A 15,894-nucleotide genomic window follows, 5' to 3' on the forward strand; every position below is an offset into this window, starting at 1 on the left:
AAGAACTCTGAGAGGGAAGAGGAAAGAGGAAAGATGAACTGGGAGGGGAACGTTTCCCCACTACCTCCAAGATATCTGTCTGTGCCCAGTATGCCAGAAAAACAGGAAGAAATGGAAGTTGCACTGGAGTAAATGTAACTAGCAGGTCGGTGCTTTAATAGGGGCCAACTTTTCAAAATTATTAGGGGTGCTAAGCCCAATGGAAATGACCCCTCCCTGGGCACATACAAGGAATTGTCTCAATATTGGGGGTGCTCAAGCACCCACAGAGTCGGCTCCAATCCTTTTCTTTTCACACTGTCCGTGGGAGGTACCGGGTTAATTGCTGGTGAGAGGGTGGATGTGCAAGGCTCATCTGAGAAGACAAGCCTGACAGCCAAAGTGTGAAAAACTGTGAATTGTTTGAACTTTCCAGTGAACTTTAAACTGGTAGCTTTTGTCTATGCTTTCTTTTTGCTTTCTTTTCAGCAGAACAAAATTGAGCTCTGAAGGGAGGGGAAGGTTTAAAACCTCCCCTGTACTTTCCTAAACTGTTAAAGAAGAATAAAAGGGAACTGATTAACAAGAGACCTTTACCTGATGGAGGAGGGGTAAAGTGTTCTCTTCCCTGTTTCTTTCAGTACCTGTAAATGGTGCTGCATACAAGCACAGTGGATTACAAAAGACTATTCCTCCTAAAGAGTTCATGTGGGGAGAAGCTTGTCAACTCCCAGAACATTACAGGTAAAAAGGAGCTGGATTTACCACAACCTTGTTTAAAGCTTTAGTTTGGCTTCTACTACTACTACTACTTAACATTTCTAGAGCGCTACTAGGGTTACGCAGCGCTGTACAATTTAACAAAGAGAGACAGTCCCTGCTCAAAGAGCTTAGAATCCCTCTGAGGAGAGAGACAAAAATCCAGGACTGGAGGGGCATTTGGATTATAGCATTTGGTTTTTTTTTTTCATTTTTGTGTGTGTTTGCTAAGGCCTGCAGTTTAGCAGCTCACCCAACCTGCTAAGAGAGGAGCCCAACAAAGATTGACCCTGATGGCACACTCAAGGGATCAATTACAACATTTATAACAGCCAAGAAATCAAAGGCAATATGAATATATACCACAGTGCAGTTGATTAAGATTATCTTCAGTCTGATTATGTGGAAGCAATCTTAACTTCTGAGGCTAAATACCTGCTTTAATAATGGAAATATTCAAAATTAAATGTTGTATAGTAAAAGTAACTAGTTACTGTACTTAAGTAAAAGTTTTGCCACTTTTACTTGTAAAGTAGTACAGGAAACAGTTGTTACTTTTACTGAACTAATAATTTCTCCAGTTTTTACTACTTTTAGTTACATCTGATGCTTGCAACTAAAAGCAAAAACTAAAGGGCTTAAATGATGATTCCTTTGTAAACCAAATGAAGCAGGAAAACCTGGAAAAGGATTTTGCTAATTCAAACCTTGTCATGTAAATAACAGTGGAAATTAAAAAGAGTAAGACCTTTCTTCCCAAGGACGGTTTTCCGTAACCTGGTACAATCAATGATGCTCAGTCATCTAGACTACTGCAACGCACTCCACACCGGCTGTAAAGAACAAATAATCAAGAAACTTCAGACAGCCCAGAATACTGCAGCCAGACTCATATTCGGCAAAACAAAATATGAAAGTGCCAAACCCCTACGAGAAAAACTACACTGGCCCCCACTTAAAGAACTCATCACGTTCAAAATATGCTCCCTAGTTCACAAAATCATTCATGGAGATGCACCAGCCTACATGTCAGACCTGATAGACTTACCACCCAGGAATGCCAAAAGATCATCCCGCACATTCCTTAATCTGCACTTCCCTAACTGCAAAGGTCTAAAATACAAACTAATGCACGCATCAAACATTATCTACTTGAGCACACAGCTATGGAACGCATTGCCACGCAACTTAAAAACAATCCATGAACTAATGAACTTCCGCAAACTACTGAAAACACATCTCTTTAACAAAGCATACCACAAAGATAAACCAACGTGAATACAAATAACTCCTCCACATATATTCAGAACTGTGTTACAATATATGCTTGTTATACTACTATCATGTTTTATCATTATCATGTTGCCCAAGATCCTTCTGTAACAATAAATGTATAATTTCTAATGCATTTCCACCACTCATGATGTATTGTAAGCCACATTGAGCCTGCAAATAGGTGGGAAAATGTGGGATACAAATGCAATAAATAAATAAATAAATCTTAAATTTTGCTCTTTAGGGAATACAGCCTATAATGACAGTGGAGGTGTTTGTTGAATTAGTTACTGGCCTCCACCCAAACAGATCATTTTGAAGCAAAAATGAAGCGGATTGCAGTTCTTGGTGAACAGATTTATGTCTCTACCACAACAAACTGCTGGTCATCCTATGCAAAGTTTTTCATGGGGGTGACGGTCCACTGGATTGATAGTCTTTAGAGAGGAAGCCTCCTTGACTGGCCTTAAGACTGAAGGGTTTGCATACATTTGAGGGTTTTGCATCAGTTCTTGAAGATACTCATATGGTGTTTGCCATCAGATGAAAAATCAGAGTAATGATTCCAATTTTGTGAAAGCCTAACCATGCAAGTGATGAATTAGCATTACTACTAATGCAGATGATAATGACAAATATGATGATAAAGTATTCTTTGCTATAGGGAAGTCAAGTGTTTCAGAGGTTCCCTTGATCAATACCTGCAGACCCAGTTAGAAGACATCAGTAATACTGCAGCCTGGCCTGATTTGAAGGAACTTTTTATCAGACTGAACATTCCATTTCCTGCTGGTTTAATAAGTGCACCCACATGAGTGACATTCACTTTCAAATTTTAGTTTTACATAAAGCAAAGTGGACTGAATTGTAGAACAATAAAATTGTTGAGATAAAAACATTAAAAGTAGTTGTATTCACTGTAGTTATGGTACTTTTACTATTACTGAAAAAGTATTATATTGGGCAACAACTTTTTTACTTTGACTTAAGTACATTTTTTAATGTGTTCCTCATTGTACTTTTACTTAAGTATTAAAACATGCATTTATTTTTACTTTTACTTAAGTACTTTGAACAACACTGTCAAAATTACACAACAGCATACAAGAGATATGAAAAAAAATCCTGGAAGACAAGAAAAATCAAAAGGCTTCTGGTTTTGTGTCCAATATGAAAGTGCTGATAAAGAGCACCATTTGTTACTTTTTCTTTAAAATGGTAATTGAGGTTTACAAGTGTTATAATAATGCCCATAAACTATGGGGTCCTTTTACAAAGCTAGGGTAGACAGTGGCCTTAGCACACCCTTACATGGGTCTTTAACAAAGCATAACACCCTCATCCTCCCCGTTTCATCTGCCCGCAACCTCGGTGTCATGTTAAGTAGTAGTAGTAGTAGTCTTTACTGCAAGCAAAGGCCGTTTCTACCGTAGCCAGAAAATGGCCTAATTTCCATTTTCTGAATTAATGGCCATGTGCTCATGGTGCCATTAGTGCGCAGTCACTGACATGTTTAAACATGTAATATGACCTTTGAAGACATAACTTGTGTTCAAAGTTTGTTAATGCATAATTTGTATTCAAAGTGTCCTTCAACCTTGACACATTCACAAAGTCTTCAATGCCACTGGCTCAATAAATTCTGTGGTTTCACCATTTAAGAGCTGAACTGTTTTGTGAGTTGTCTTGAATTTCAGGCAGAAGTTTCTGCTGCAGTAGGATGTTTTGGGGTTATTTAGGAAAATGTTGGGAGTCCCATTTTTTGGGCACCGTGTATATTGAATACCGAGTCCTTACCATATATGCTTGTATGCATTACTCAGAGTGTATGGAGGTTTCAGCTGTTCACAAAACAACAATGTAATCTTGTTCTAACCTTCCTTTATACAAATATATATATAGTATTATGCATTATGCTAATTAAAGCACTAGAGTTAGAGACAGTAATAATTCACCATGTTTGCATTAGAGACCTATACTCAAAAAATGACAGAAACAAAACTGCCAAACCTGCCAAGATAAAAAGAATGAGCTCCCTGTATACAATGCACATATTTATATGAGCTTCAAAAAAGGGATTATTGCCAGTTTATTACCAGCTAGAGGCTATATGCATTATTACGACAATTAAATTAAAATGCTGATGTTCTGATGAAAAGCTAATTGAGTTTAAAGTGCATTTTTCTAAATTATACAATTTCAAGTCTCCGAGTATTACTGGCAATTACACAACACCTCAGTTTATATTATAAAAGCCTATACAATATAGTATAATGGGAGGGAGGTCTGCTTAAGGAAGCTCTTAGAAATAGCACTTTCAGAATTGGTTTAATGAAATGGAAAATGTTTGAACCAAAGGCTCTTGGTATCCTATAGTAAATAGCTCATATTTTTACTGATGAATCATGGGTGCCAATATTCAAAAGCACTTATCTGGGTAGCAGGTGCAGTGAAAGGGATAAGTCCCGGTGAGAGGTACATTCAGCATCACTAATATTTCATCTGATTGCCTCAGCACTATCCAGACACTTTTGGGGTGGTCTGTAGGTGAAGCCAGAAGTTATCCAGTCAGTAGCCATATTCGGACTACTAACCTACAAATTCTATGTAGTGTAATTAGAGTTGCACATGCAAATCTGGACGTATTCTGATTTACACGGGCAACTCAATTGGTTAACAAGCCTACCAGCACCAATAATTGGATGTCAAGCAATTATCGGCATTAATTGGCACTAATTAGAATTTACAGAGACTAGTCTCTAAGGGTCAAATTCTATAAATGGTGCCTTAAAAATCAATGCTGAAAAACCACGTGCTTAGCGCAAATCTATAAACTACGACTAAAGTTAGGAACAGTTTATAGAATACGCTTAGTGGCCATTCTTCCAACTAAAATATAGATGCACCCATTTAGGCCACCTAAAACTAGGCCTAAATACCTGTGCCTAACTTAGGTGCAGATTGGGTGTATTCCATAATACTGTGCATAGTTTTTTGAAATGCACGCAACCTGCCCATGACCATACCCCCCTTTTTAGTACATAAGTATTTCTTAGATACTTCTTAATATGTTTGTTTGTTGAAACACTATCCTGTTTTATCATTATCATACTACCCAAAATCCTGCAGTTATCACTACATGCATACTTTTCATGTATTTCTGTTACTCATGATGTATTGTAAGCCACATTGAGCCTGCAAAGAGGTGGGAAAACGTGGGATACAAATGCAACAAATAAATAAATAAATAAAGTAATGCCACACTGGGAAAAGACCAAGGGTCCATCGAGCCCAGCATCCTATCCACGACAGCGGCCAATCCAGGCCAAGGGCACCTGGCAAGCTTCCCAAATGTACAAACATTCTATACAAGCTATTCCTGGAACTGTGGATTTTTCCCAAGTCCATTTAGTTGTGGTTTATGGACTTGTCCTTTAGGAAACCGTCTAACCCCTTTTTAAACTCTGCCAAGCTAACCGCCTTCACCACGTTCTCTGGCAATGAATTCCAGAGTTTAATTATGATTTGAGTGAAGAAAACTTTTCTCCGGTTTTAAATTTACTACACTGTAGTTTCATCGCATGCCCCCTAGTCCTAGTATATTTGGAAAGCGTGAACAGACGCTTCACATCCACCTGTTCCACTCCACTCATTATTTTATATGCCTCTATCATGTCTCCTCTCAGCCGTCTCTTCTCCAAACTGAAAAGCCCTAGCCTCCTTAGTCTTTCTTCATAGGGAAGTCGTCCCTATGGCTGCACGCATTAGAATTTATGTACACATCATTTACAGCAGTGGTTCTCAAACCTGTCCTGATGAACCACCAGTCAGGTTTTCAGGTTATCCACAATGAATATGCATGAGATAGATCTGCATACCTACTTCTTCCTTTATATGCTAGTCTCACTCATGCATATTCATTATGGATATCCTCAAACCTGACTAGCTGGTGGTCCCCAAGGACAAGTTTGAGAATTACTACTTTAGAGGGTCCACCAAAACGTTTCTAAGCTCCCTCAGTATCCTGGACTGCATCTCATCCAGCCCCACGTCTTTGTCCATGTTCAGTTTTGCAAGTTGTTCATAAGCACTTTCTCTGTGAATGGTGTGATATCTATACCATCCCCATATGTATCTTTTTCAATCACTTGTGGACCTTCGCCATGATTTTCTTCCATAAATACTAATCAGAAGTAATTGTTGAGCAATTCTACTTTTCTTTCATAGCTACAGATTGACCATACTACTGTAATTCCACCTTTCTCCAATATACCTAAAAAAAAAGTCCTGTCACCTAACTTTACATTTGCCATTTTTTCTTCTACCTAAGCTTTATATGGTATTCATTTTTGTGAACTTCTATATTTTGTGAATGCTTTTTTTCCCTTTATTTTTGCAGCCACCTTTTTGGAGAACCATATAGGTTTCCTTTTGCTCTTACTTTTACTTGCTTTCTTTATACAAAGATCTGTTACCCTTTTTATAGCTCCTTTCACTTTAGCTCACTGTCCTTTCACTTTATCTCCCCTAACCCTGCTAGCTTATCCTTTCAAGCACTTCTCCATTTTGCTGAAGTTGGCATGTTGCATGCTTGAAACCCAGGTCTTTGAGTTTGCAGTGAACAGACTCCAGATTAGCTCTTACCATGCAGTGAAAACTGCCACCTAGACAATAGACACACACTCTCCATTTGTGAGTATTAAATCCTGCAATGACCCTTCTCTGGCGGGTTCCCCGACATCTATCTTTCTACTTCTTTTCAATTTTGCAGATGGGATACTCCAATCCATATCCAGTAAATTTTTACATGGAGATCTGCTCCTCACTCTTTTTTTACCATCTCTATTCCTCCCAAATAGGTCATAGCCAGGCATGGTAATATCCCATTCAGTAAACTAAATGGAGTAGTCTAGAAGTTAAAGTGCTGAGGGGCACTTTTACAATGCTGTAGCAGAGATACTGCGGCATTGGTATGCACCAATCTGGCACTACCAACAATCCACCATGGGAGTTGGCAGTAGTGCCGTCCCCACCATGCGCCATTTCTAGCGCAACCGGAAATATTTTTTATTTTTACCTCTGGGTTAGCATGGGAGCCCTTACCGTCTCCTAAATTGGAGACAGGAAGGGCTCACCCAGGAAATGTTACTGCACAGCCTTTTCCTTTAAAAAAAAAACCCACCCACCCCCCCCCCACTGTGGTAGAAGAGGCCTCAGCGTGCAGCAAGTCCATGTGATGATGCCACCAAAGGGCCCATTTTACCACAGCTTGGTAAAAGGGCCCCTGAGTTTGCCATTTAGAGGTTCCTGGTTCAAATCCCACTGCTCTTTCTTGTGATCTTAGGCAAATCACTCAGGGGCCCTTTTACAAAGGGCTTGCCACACATTAAATTAACTTGCAAACTACCATCGGGCTACTGAGTAAATATGTCTTCTTTGCACCTGAGCAGCTGTGTTCATTCCTGGATAAGTCGAAGATCATCTAGGTTGAATTAATGGAATGTAATTTGAATGGAGTCTTGGTTCGTGTTAATGCCTTTGCCTCTTATTTTATTTTCTTCTTATTTCCCCTAGCTTTCTTCTTTTTCTCCTCCTCGCTTCAATTGTGGTCTAAGGAAGATTGTAATGTTTCCTATGTAAAGGGTTTCTTTGTTTTTGTTATGTTACTTTCTGTGTTTCTGGATCACAGAGTTAATCTTGTATTGTATTTTTTTAAAGATAAATAAATTAAATAATATCCCCACAATTGAGAAGAATGTGGGCATTTTGGGTGGAAGGTAGCCTTTTTACTGGGAGAGACTTGCATGGGCATGGGTCCATTGTAGATGATAGTTTACAATGAAGATCTTTGAGTTGAACAGGGTATCAGTGAAAAGGGGTCTAGTGTAGGGGCTTTTCAGTAAAGCCCTTGGTGTAGGGGTCTAGAATGGGCAAATGAGACTCTGCTTAGGTGGATAAGTGAGTTTAGTGTGGGAGGCCTTTACTGAAGGAGTTCTAGTTGAGGGTTTTAAAGTGAGAGGTTTAGTGGGATGGCTTGAGAGGGAGGGACATAGAGAACTCTTTGTCTTTTGATTAGGGTATGTGTATTACGCCGGTGTCAATGAATCTCCATACATTTTATTGTATGTGTGAGGGGGTTCTCATGGGTCTGCCAAGTCCACATAATTTTTATTATATGTGGCGGTGTGGGAGGATTTAACAGCCGGCCTACCAAACCTATGTAATTGTTACAGTATGTATTTAGGAGGTTACTGTTGGGCCACCAAGCCCACGTGAAGGGTAATTTTATAACAGGTAGTTTATGCAGAAACCAATGTAGGCATCTTCATAAAATAGTCTCACAAAACTGTAACAATCATAAGTAAAATTACACCCGTTCAGGAGTTGGCGTAAATTTATGTGCACCAAGTATGCACGTAGATGAGTGTTTTAAAAAATATGTGCATATATTTTGACTCCGTCTGCACCCTCCCATAAACATGCCTACAATCAGATTGCATAAAAGTAGGCACAAAATTCTCTGTGCCTATTTCACACATGCATAACCCCTATGGTAACTTTAAAAAGCCCTTTTCATGGATAAAATGAAGTTAGCTAGAGGAGGTATAAGTAAATTCATCATTTGGAATATTTTTTTAAGTGTTTTGTTATAAAATAAAGCTGAAGTTGAAATTATTATACATATTATATGTAATTGCGTGTTTGCTAAGGCAATGAATATTCATGAGATATATTTGCATGCAGTAAATAGAAATGGCTAGGGGGGTGGAGTAGAATTCCAGACCCCCGGATAGATTCTGTGGGACTTATTGACCAACTGCTGTAACAGGAATCTTGTGCTACACAGTAATGAGATGTGATTGTGTAGACTAATCACCACTTTGCAGCTCTGCAAATCTCTTGAATGGAAGCTGACCTCAAGTGGGCTACTGACACAGAAATGGCTCTTACATTATGAGCTGTGACATGACCCTCTAGAGTCAGCCCAGCTTGGGCATAAGTAAAAGAAATGCAATCTGCTAGCCAACTGGGTAATGTGTGTTTGTCGTTGGCTGTCCCATCCTCTTAAGATCAAACAAAATAAAAAGTTGGGTAACCTTCTATGGGCTTAAGTCCACTCCAGACAGAAGGCCTAGGCTCTCTTGCAGTCCAAGGTGTGTAGTGTGCTTTCACTGGGATGGGCATGGGGCTTTGGGAAAAATGTTAGTAGGACAATTGACAGGTTAAGGTAGAAATCCAACATGACCTTAGGGAGGGGTGAGTGCAAAGAACTACTCTGTTATGATGAAATATTGTGTAAGGTGGATCAACTACTGGAGCCTGGAGCTCAGAGACCCTGCAAGCTGAAATGACTGACACCAAAAATACCACAGACATCACAGCTAATCAAAGACTGTACTAAAGAGACATAATTTACATGGCTTCCTGTATATAAAGTAGTCTTCTAAGGGGCAATTTTCATACCAGTTATGTGATTGGTAATTTTATAACAGGGTGCTTAGGGAGAAAAGGCACATAGATGCACATATTGCACCTAGGTGCCTTTATAAAATAGTCCACTGGAAAGCTCCTGCTCGAACTTACACGAGGTCCAGGGAAGTATAACTTTGTGCATTTATGTGGTGATAAGAATGAATCTTGTGCATGTATTTTATAAGATCCTACCTCCCACTCCAACTAACCTCTTCCCTCAGGAGTGCTTAGATAGATAGATCATACAAATAGGCTTTATGAAGGCAATTCTGTAAGTAGTAGGAGCCTATTCTACAACAAAATAGGCAGTTAGGTTCCATTACAGAACATATGTGTAACCTGGTATCGGAATGGCTAACGTTTAGGCTTCTGCAGTTACACCAGCTCTAGATGTAGTGTTAGTGCTGGTGTCTAAATGCAGCAGAGATATGAGTAACTTACAGCATTTTGTAAGTTACCCACATAAGTGGGAGTTCCACCCATTGTGTATTCCTCCTTGAAAATATGCTCTATGTAAGTTAAGTGCCCTGCTAGTACTTACGTGGATAAGTGAAGCACATATGCACCTAAGGGCTAGTATTCCAAACATTCATGCGCATTGAGTGCATAAATGATAGAGCCCAGTTTATAGAATTCTGGGGCAGACTGACAGTGACCTGGGCCCCCCCAGGCTGCTACCCGACACTACCCCCCTCTCTACCATCGCACTGCTACCCCCATCCCACACACTACAGTCCCCCGAGCCTCAGTGGGCCCTTCCCAGTCTTACCTTGCAGGGCCCTGGTGGTCTAGTGGCTTCTTCGGAAGCAGGAAAGAACCCCAATCTTTCCTTCCCACTACCGCTTTTCTGCCTGGTGCCACCATGTTTTCAAAATGGCTGCCAAGACTTCCCATAGTAATCTCATGGGTCTTGCAAGACTGCTGCAGGGAGTCTCAGCAGATATTTTGAAAACACAGCAGCACAGGGCAGAATAGCGGCAGGGGGCAGGAAAGAAAGTTGTTCTTTCCTGTCCCCATATAGGACACTAGACCACCACTAGAGCCCTTCAAGGTGGGACCGGGAGGCTTTAGTGTGTGGCGGCATCAGGCAACCGGGCAGATCCTCTGGGACCCCTAGAGCTTCTGGGTCCTTGGGCACTGCCCGGTTGCCCGAATGGTCAGCCTGCCCCTGTAGAATTACCCTTTATATTTTCCTAGTGCCTACTTTTATGCATGCATATGCTGGAGCAATTTTATAAGCACTGATCGCAGCATGTAAAATGCTGTTCTGTACATTCAATCACTTATAAAATTATCCTCATTGGCTCAAGTTTGTGGACTTTTTACCCATAGATGTTGTTACAGTATCTGTAATATTTAAAGTGCATTCACAAATTACCCAACCACATATCCTTTGTGCCTTGTTTTTGTGCAGATACTTTATGTACAATACAATGTATCTATTTGAAATGACAAAAATACGTGAACTGTTGCAATCCCCTAGCCCAGGGGTGGGCAACCTGCAGCCCATGGGCTGATTGCTGCCTGCCATTTAATTTTATGTGGCTCACGAGACCATGGGAAGTATACACAGAAAATGTCATTAACCAGTATTTTGGCAATTTTAAATACTGTATTGTATTTCACAAATACTTTCAAAATAGCCACTGTAGCCATTTGTTTCCATTGGTTTTAGTTAAATTTTTACATATTTATTTATTTTACCACAGAAGGTCTATGAAGCTTTGTGAATTTTCAGTTCCAACATTTCATAATGTTGCAGTCCACTAGGGGTAGTACTGACATTCATATGGCCCTCCCCTGCTCTAGCTTAACCCTGTCCTCAGGAACACATCCTCCAAATGCAGGTAAAAGATGTACACTAGAGACATACAAATATACTTTTTATCCCCATATAGGGGAGCAATTTTCAGAAAACTGATTTCTGCAAAGTACTTTGCAGCCAGAGTTCTCTCTTAAGAATCCACTTGCAGCAGGCGATGAATTTTGGTAAATGTAGATCCTGGGCCTTCTTTGGTAGCACTTCCACCTATATGGGACAGCTTGCCACTCGATGTCTACATAGAGACAAATTTCGGTGACTTCAGAAAAAGAGGCTAAGATGTGGATCTTTCCATGAAAATCTTGGAATTTCTTTTGGCCAGGGTAAAGGAAGAGATGGAAGTGCTGGTTGCACACTTTACCTGTTGCAACAATGAAGTTCAGTTTTGAACAATTTGCCCGTGCGATATGTACACTGATTTCTATAATTAAAATTTAACATTTTAAACTCTTACCTATGATATATAGTACTTACAAAGAATTCTGAACCTGGAGGGAACCTCCAATGAGAAATGGAGCATAAAGGAGACCAGATTGCACTTAGTTACAAAACAAAGTATGGCAAAAGCTGCAGAAATTAGTACAGAGACAATTTATTTGCTGGTTTTCTTAAGCAAAAAGAAGAGGAATTCACCAACAATGACTTAGAAAAAATAATCCATTCTTTAGTGATGAAGCTCCTTATAGGCTAACCAGATGCTGAGTGCTACGTAACAGGGAGAATAGTGTAGACCTGCTGGGAAAGGAACATAGCGCTTCCGTGGATTTCGTCGCTTTGGTACGCGTTTCCGCTACAAATGAAAAGAATGAATTCATTTTTAACTAAAACAATTAAGTAACAATCTGCATCTTTAAAGACACAACATAGCTAAATGCAAAGGTAAAAGGATGAAAACAACATAGGAAGTATCAACAATATTTTCCATGTTATGTCATATTGTTTTCAACCCAAAACAACAAGTTCTATTCTCCATGTCATCAATAGAGCAACCTACTACTCTATAGGATGCATTATTGTTCATTAATGTTCACTGTTTATCAATAGGTGCAATATTGATGAACAGTGTGCACTATTGAGCAATATGGCACACTACCGATGACACTGCCCCCAAAACAAAACAAAAAGTAAATAAAATGTAAAAATCCCATATACAAAATGGAAATGCTCCATACTGATTTCAAGCTACTGAACTAGACCATTTTTCTAGATGTTTAACCATAGCCAGAACAACTGCTCAGAAAGACAACACGTAAATGATACAATTCTTAATGGGTACAGCATATTTTCATTACAACAGGGCAAAAAGGGCAATCTGAGATGCTAAACTAAGGGGATAATTCTATAACAGAGGCAATAACTTTTATATTCCAATTAGATGAGTAAATGTTTAGAGTAACTGAATTTATGCACAGATGTGCACACATACCAACATAACTGCCAGAATTCCGCCTAAGCGCTATTCAGTAAATATGTGCTTAACTTACACAGCGTGTATTTGCAAGTGATGCATACACAAGGCCAGAGCTTGAGTGCAGCATGGGGAGGGCACAAAGTTAAGTGCATTACTTACAGAATATAATAATTTACTTGCGTATCTCCAGCAGTTCGGTGCTAAAACTTACACCAGCTCTATAGCTGGTGCCTAACTATTATGCACATATTTAAGTTATCATGCTAGTATTATATAAAGGAAAGTCAGTGCCTATGTTTCTTTATAGAATATGCTCCTACTAGGCACCTAGTTATATAATATCCCTCTAAATGTATCTGAACTCTCAGGGTTATAGGACAGTGGTTATATAACATGGCAAAGAGCAGATGTATAGCAGTAGTTTACATTTGTCATCTACTCTGCTTTACTTTACTTTACTTTATTTCTTATTAGTTGCCAAGATGCCCAAATAGAGTTCAATGCGACTTACATCAAAAAAAGAAGTACATTCTTCAAAGTTACATAGTGAAATTTACAACAAGGGGAGAGGGGGCTCAAATATCCTATAATAAACTAAGTACTGGTAATCCACCACAGTCTTGCTACCTCCCTCGCACTGCACCTCTGCCTGGCTTGCACTAATAAACTACCATGGGAGACGCATGGGACCTGGATCTCTGTAGCACCGCCCACCTCCTCTGCAGCTAGTGCAGGAAGCACTAGCAGCACTGCAGAGAAACGGGTCCCATGGTCTCCCATGGTAGTTTATTAGCACGGGCCTGGCAGAGGTGCATAGGAGGGAGGGAGGGAGCGAGACTGTGCTGCATGTCCTGACTTAAGAAAGTTTTCACCTCCAAAGACTAGTCAAAAAGCATAGTTAGTCCAATAAAAATGTAACACATTATTTTCTGTTTTTGTTTTGTTTGCTAATTTTTAATGTAGCAATTGGAATATGTAAGTTTTTGAAATTTACATCTGCTCTCTCTAGGGCCCTTTTATGAAAATGCGGCAAATACCGCAGGCGTGCAATGCGGCAATTCGCCTCTACCGCCATTCTCGGCACTAGAAAATATTTTTGTATTTTCTAGCGCTAAGAGTGTGCCCAGCAAATCGGGAAGTTTGATTGCCCAACAGCAGTTGAGTTATGTACTAACGCAAATAAGCGAAGGACTGTTTTAATCTGTGAATCATGATATCTACAGTAAGCATGACTAACTCCATCAGTGTCTTGGGTTCTGTTATAAGATTTATATGATGTGAATAAAGAATCTTTTGATATGGGAATGGGCCTTGCAACTACATAGTATATACAGGTACTTATTTGTTTCTGGGGCATGGACATGGGCGTAGTTTGACTGTTTCATTTGGGGGGGGCAAAGGATGAGACGGGGCATATTAGCATATTCATTTGTGTATATATATATATACACACACAAATGAATATGCTAATATGGAGGAAGGAAGGAAGGGAGAAAGAGCTGGCTTTTTTCGGAATAACCATAATGAATACGTATGAGATATCTCATACATATACATTACAATTCTTCACTTAAGTTCACACTCAATAACTGGTTGCACATACAATATGTAATAATTTCAACAACCGTTGCCAATTATTTCAATCTTTATTAAATACTTTACTGTAACATATTTTAAAAAATTATTAGAAATCCCCAATTGTCTAAAAATATGTTACAGTAAAGTATTTAATAAAGATTGAAATAATTGGCAACGGTTGTTGAAATTATTACATACATATACATTATGGTTATTCCCAAAAAAGCCAGCTCTTTCTCCCTTCCTTCCTCCTTACCCAGCACTCCCTCTTCCTCTCCAGTAATATTTTCCCACCCCCTTTTCCATACCATGCCAGTGTAGACCTTAGAAATTAATCATTTCTATATGTAGATCCTTCAAGAGGTAGTGTGTCATGGTTTAGGCTCTACACCTTTTCTGATGTTTTGGTGCCACCTCAGTAAGGCCAAAACACAATCTCACCACTGCAAAACACTATACACAAACTTGTGCAAAAACCCACTCATAACCTTACCAAACCATAACAGCACTAATTCCAAGGACAGAACGAGCTACAACCTTATGCGTGGAAAGACAGCGCTATAATTACACCGGGATCTAAAACACCAGTACACAACCTAGTGAAACAAAAAACAAAACAAAACAAAAAGGGCTGCAAATACTACACACTAGCAGAATACTGCACCTTGATCACACATGAAAAACACATGACAACAGATATGACACAAAGAACTAGAAATAAACAAAATATGAAGGCAAAATACTGAACTGGAAAGTTACCTCAAGAAGTCAGACTCAGCATGCAGCAATACTAGAAAAATTTAAACTTACATGAAAAATATCACAGATGCACATTTCTAAAAGCTGACATATTCCAATTAATAAATTCTGAATAAAATATTTTTTTCTTTGTTGTCTGATCATTTAGTTTTTTTTACTTGATTTGTGCCCAGTGTCTTCTGTTTTATGTAGTGTCTTCTTTCCATTTGATATTTTTTCTCTCACCATGTCCACCATCCTCCTGTGTCCTTATGTGTCCTCTCTACCATCTGTAGCCCTGTCCCTATCCTTCCTCCAGTTTCAGCATCTGCCCTCAAAGTGCTCTGATCCAGCCCTTAAAATTCAGCAATTTCCCCTCCATCCATATCCAGCATTTCTCCTCACTCCCCTCCCCTCCATCCATCCATGTGCATCTACTTCCCCTGTCTTCCCTCCCCTCCATCTATGTCCAGCATTTCTCCTCTCTGCCTTCCCTTCCATCCGTGTGAATCTCCTTCCTTTGTCTTTCCATCCCTCCATTCTTGTCCAACATTTCTCCTCTCTTAACTGCCCTCCATTCCATCCAGGTCCAGCATTTCTCCTCTCTTCCCTCCCCTCCATCCATGTGCATCTCCTTCCTGACTTCCCTCCCCTCCAACCATCCATGTCCAGCAACTCTCCATACTCCCCTGCCCTCTCCTCCATCAACGCATATCCAACAAATTTCCTCTCCGCTGCCCACTCCATTCATCCATCCATCCATCCATGTCCAGCAATTCTCCTCTCTCCCCTGCCCTCCCCTCCATCCATCCATGTCCAGCAACTGTCCATTCTCCACTGCCCTCTCCTCCATCCACCC

General features: G+C 39.8%; 1 protein-coding gene across 1 annotated transcript in view; it reads right to left on the minus strand.

Moving 5' to 3' along the window:
- Nucleotides 1–11,884: 11,884 nt before the first annotated feature.
- The window catches only part of DCDC2C (doublecortin domain containing 2C), a 112,335-nt gene continuing 108,325 nt past the window's right edge, over nt 11,885–15,894 (minus strand). Inside the window, exon 9 of the mRNA XM_030198905.1 lies at nt 11,885–12,098. Within this exon, the coding sequence (XP_030054765.1) occupies nt 11,973–12,098 (126 nt within the window). The 3' untranslated portion in view covers nt 11,885–11,972. The remainder of the gene's footprint in view (nt 12,099–15,894) is intronic.

Source organism: Microcaecilia unicolor, chromosome 3 (genome assembly GCF_901765095.1).
Source record: "Microcaecilia unicolor chromosome 3, aMicUni1.1, whole genome shotgun sequence".
Classification (NCBI taxonomy): Eukaryota; Metazoa; Chordata; class Amphibia; order Gymnophiona; family Siphonopidae; genus Microcaecilia; species Microcaecilia unicolor.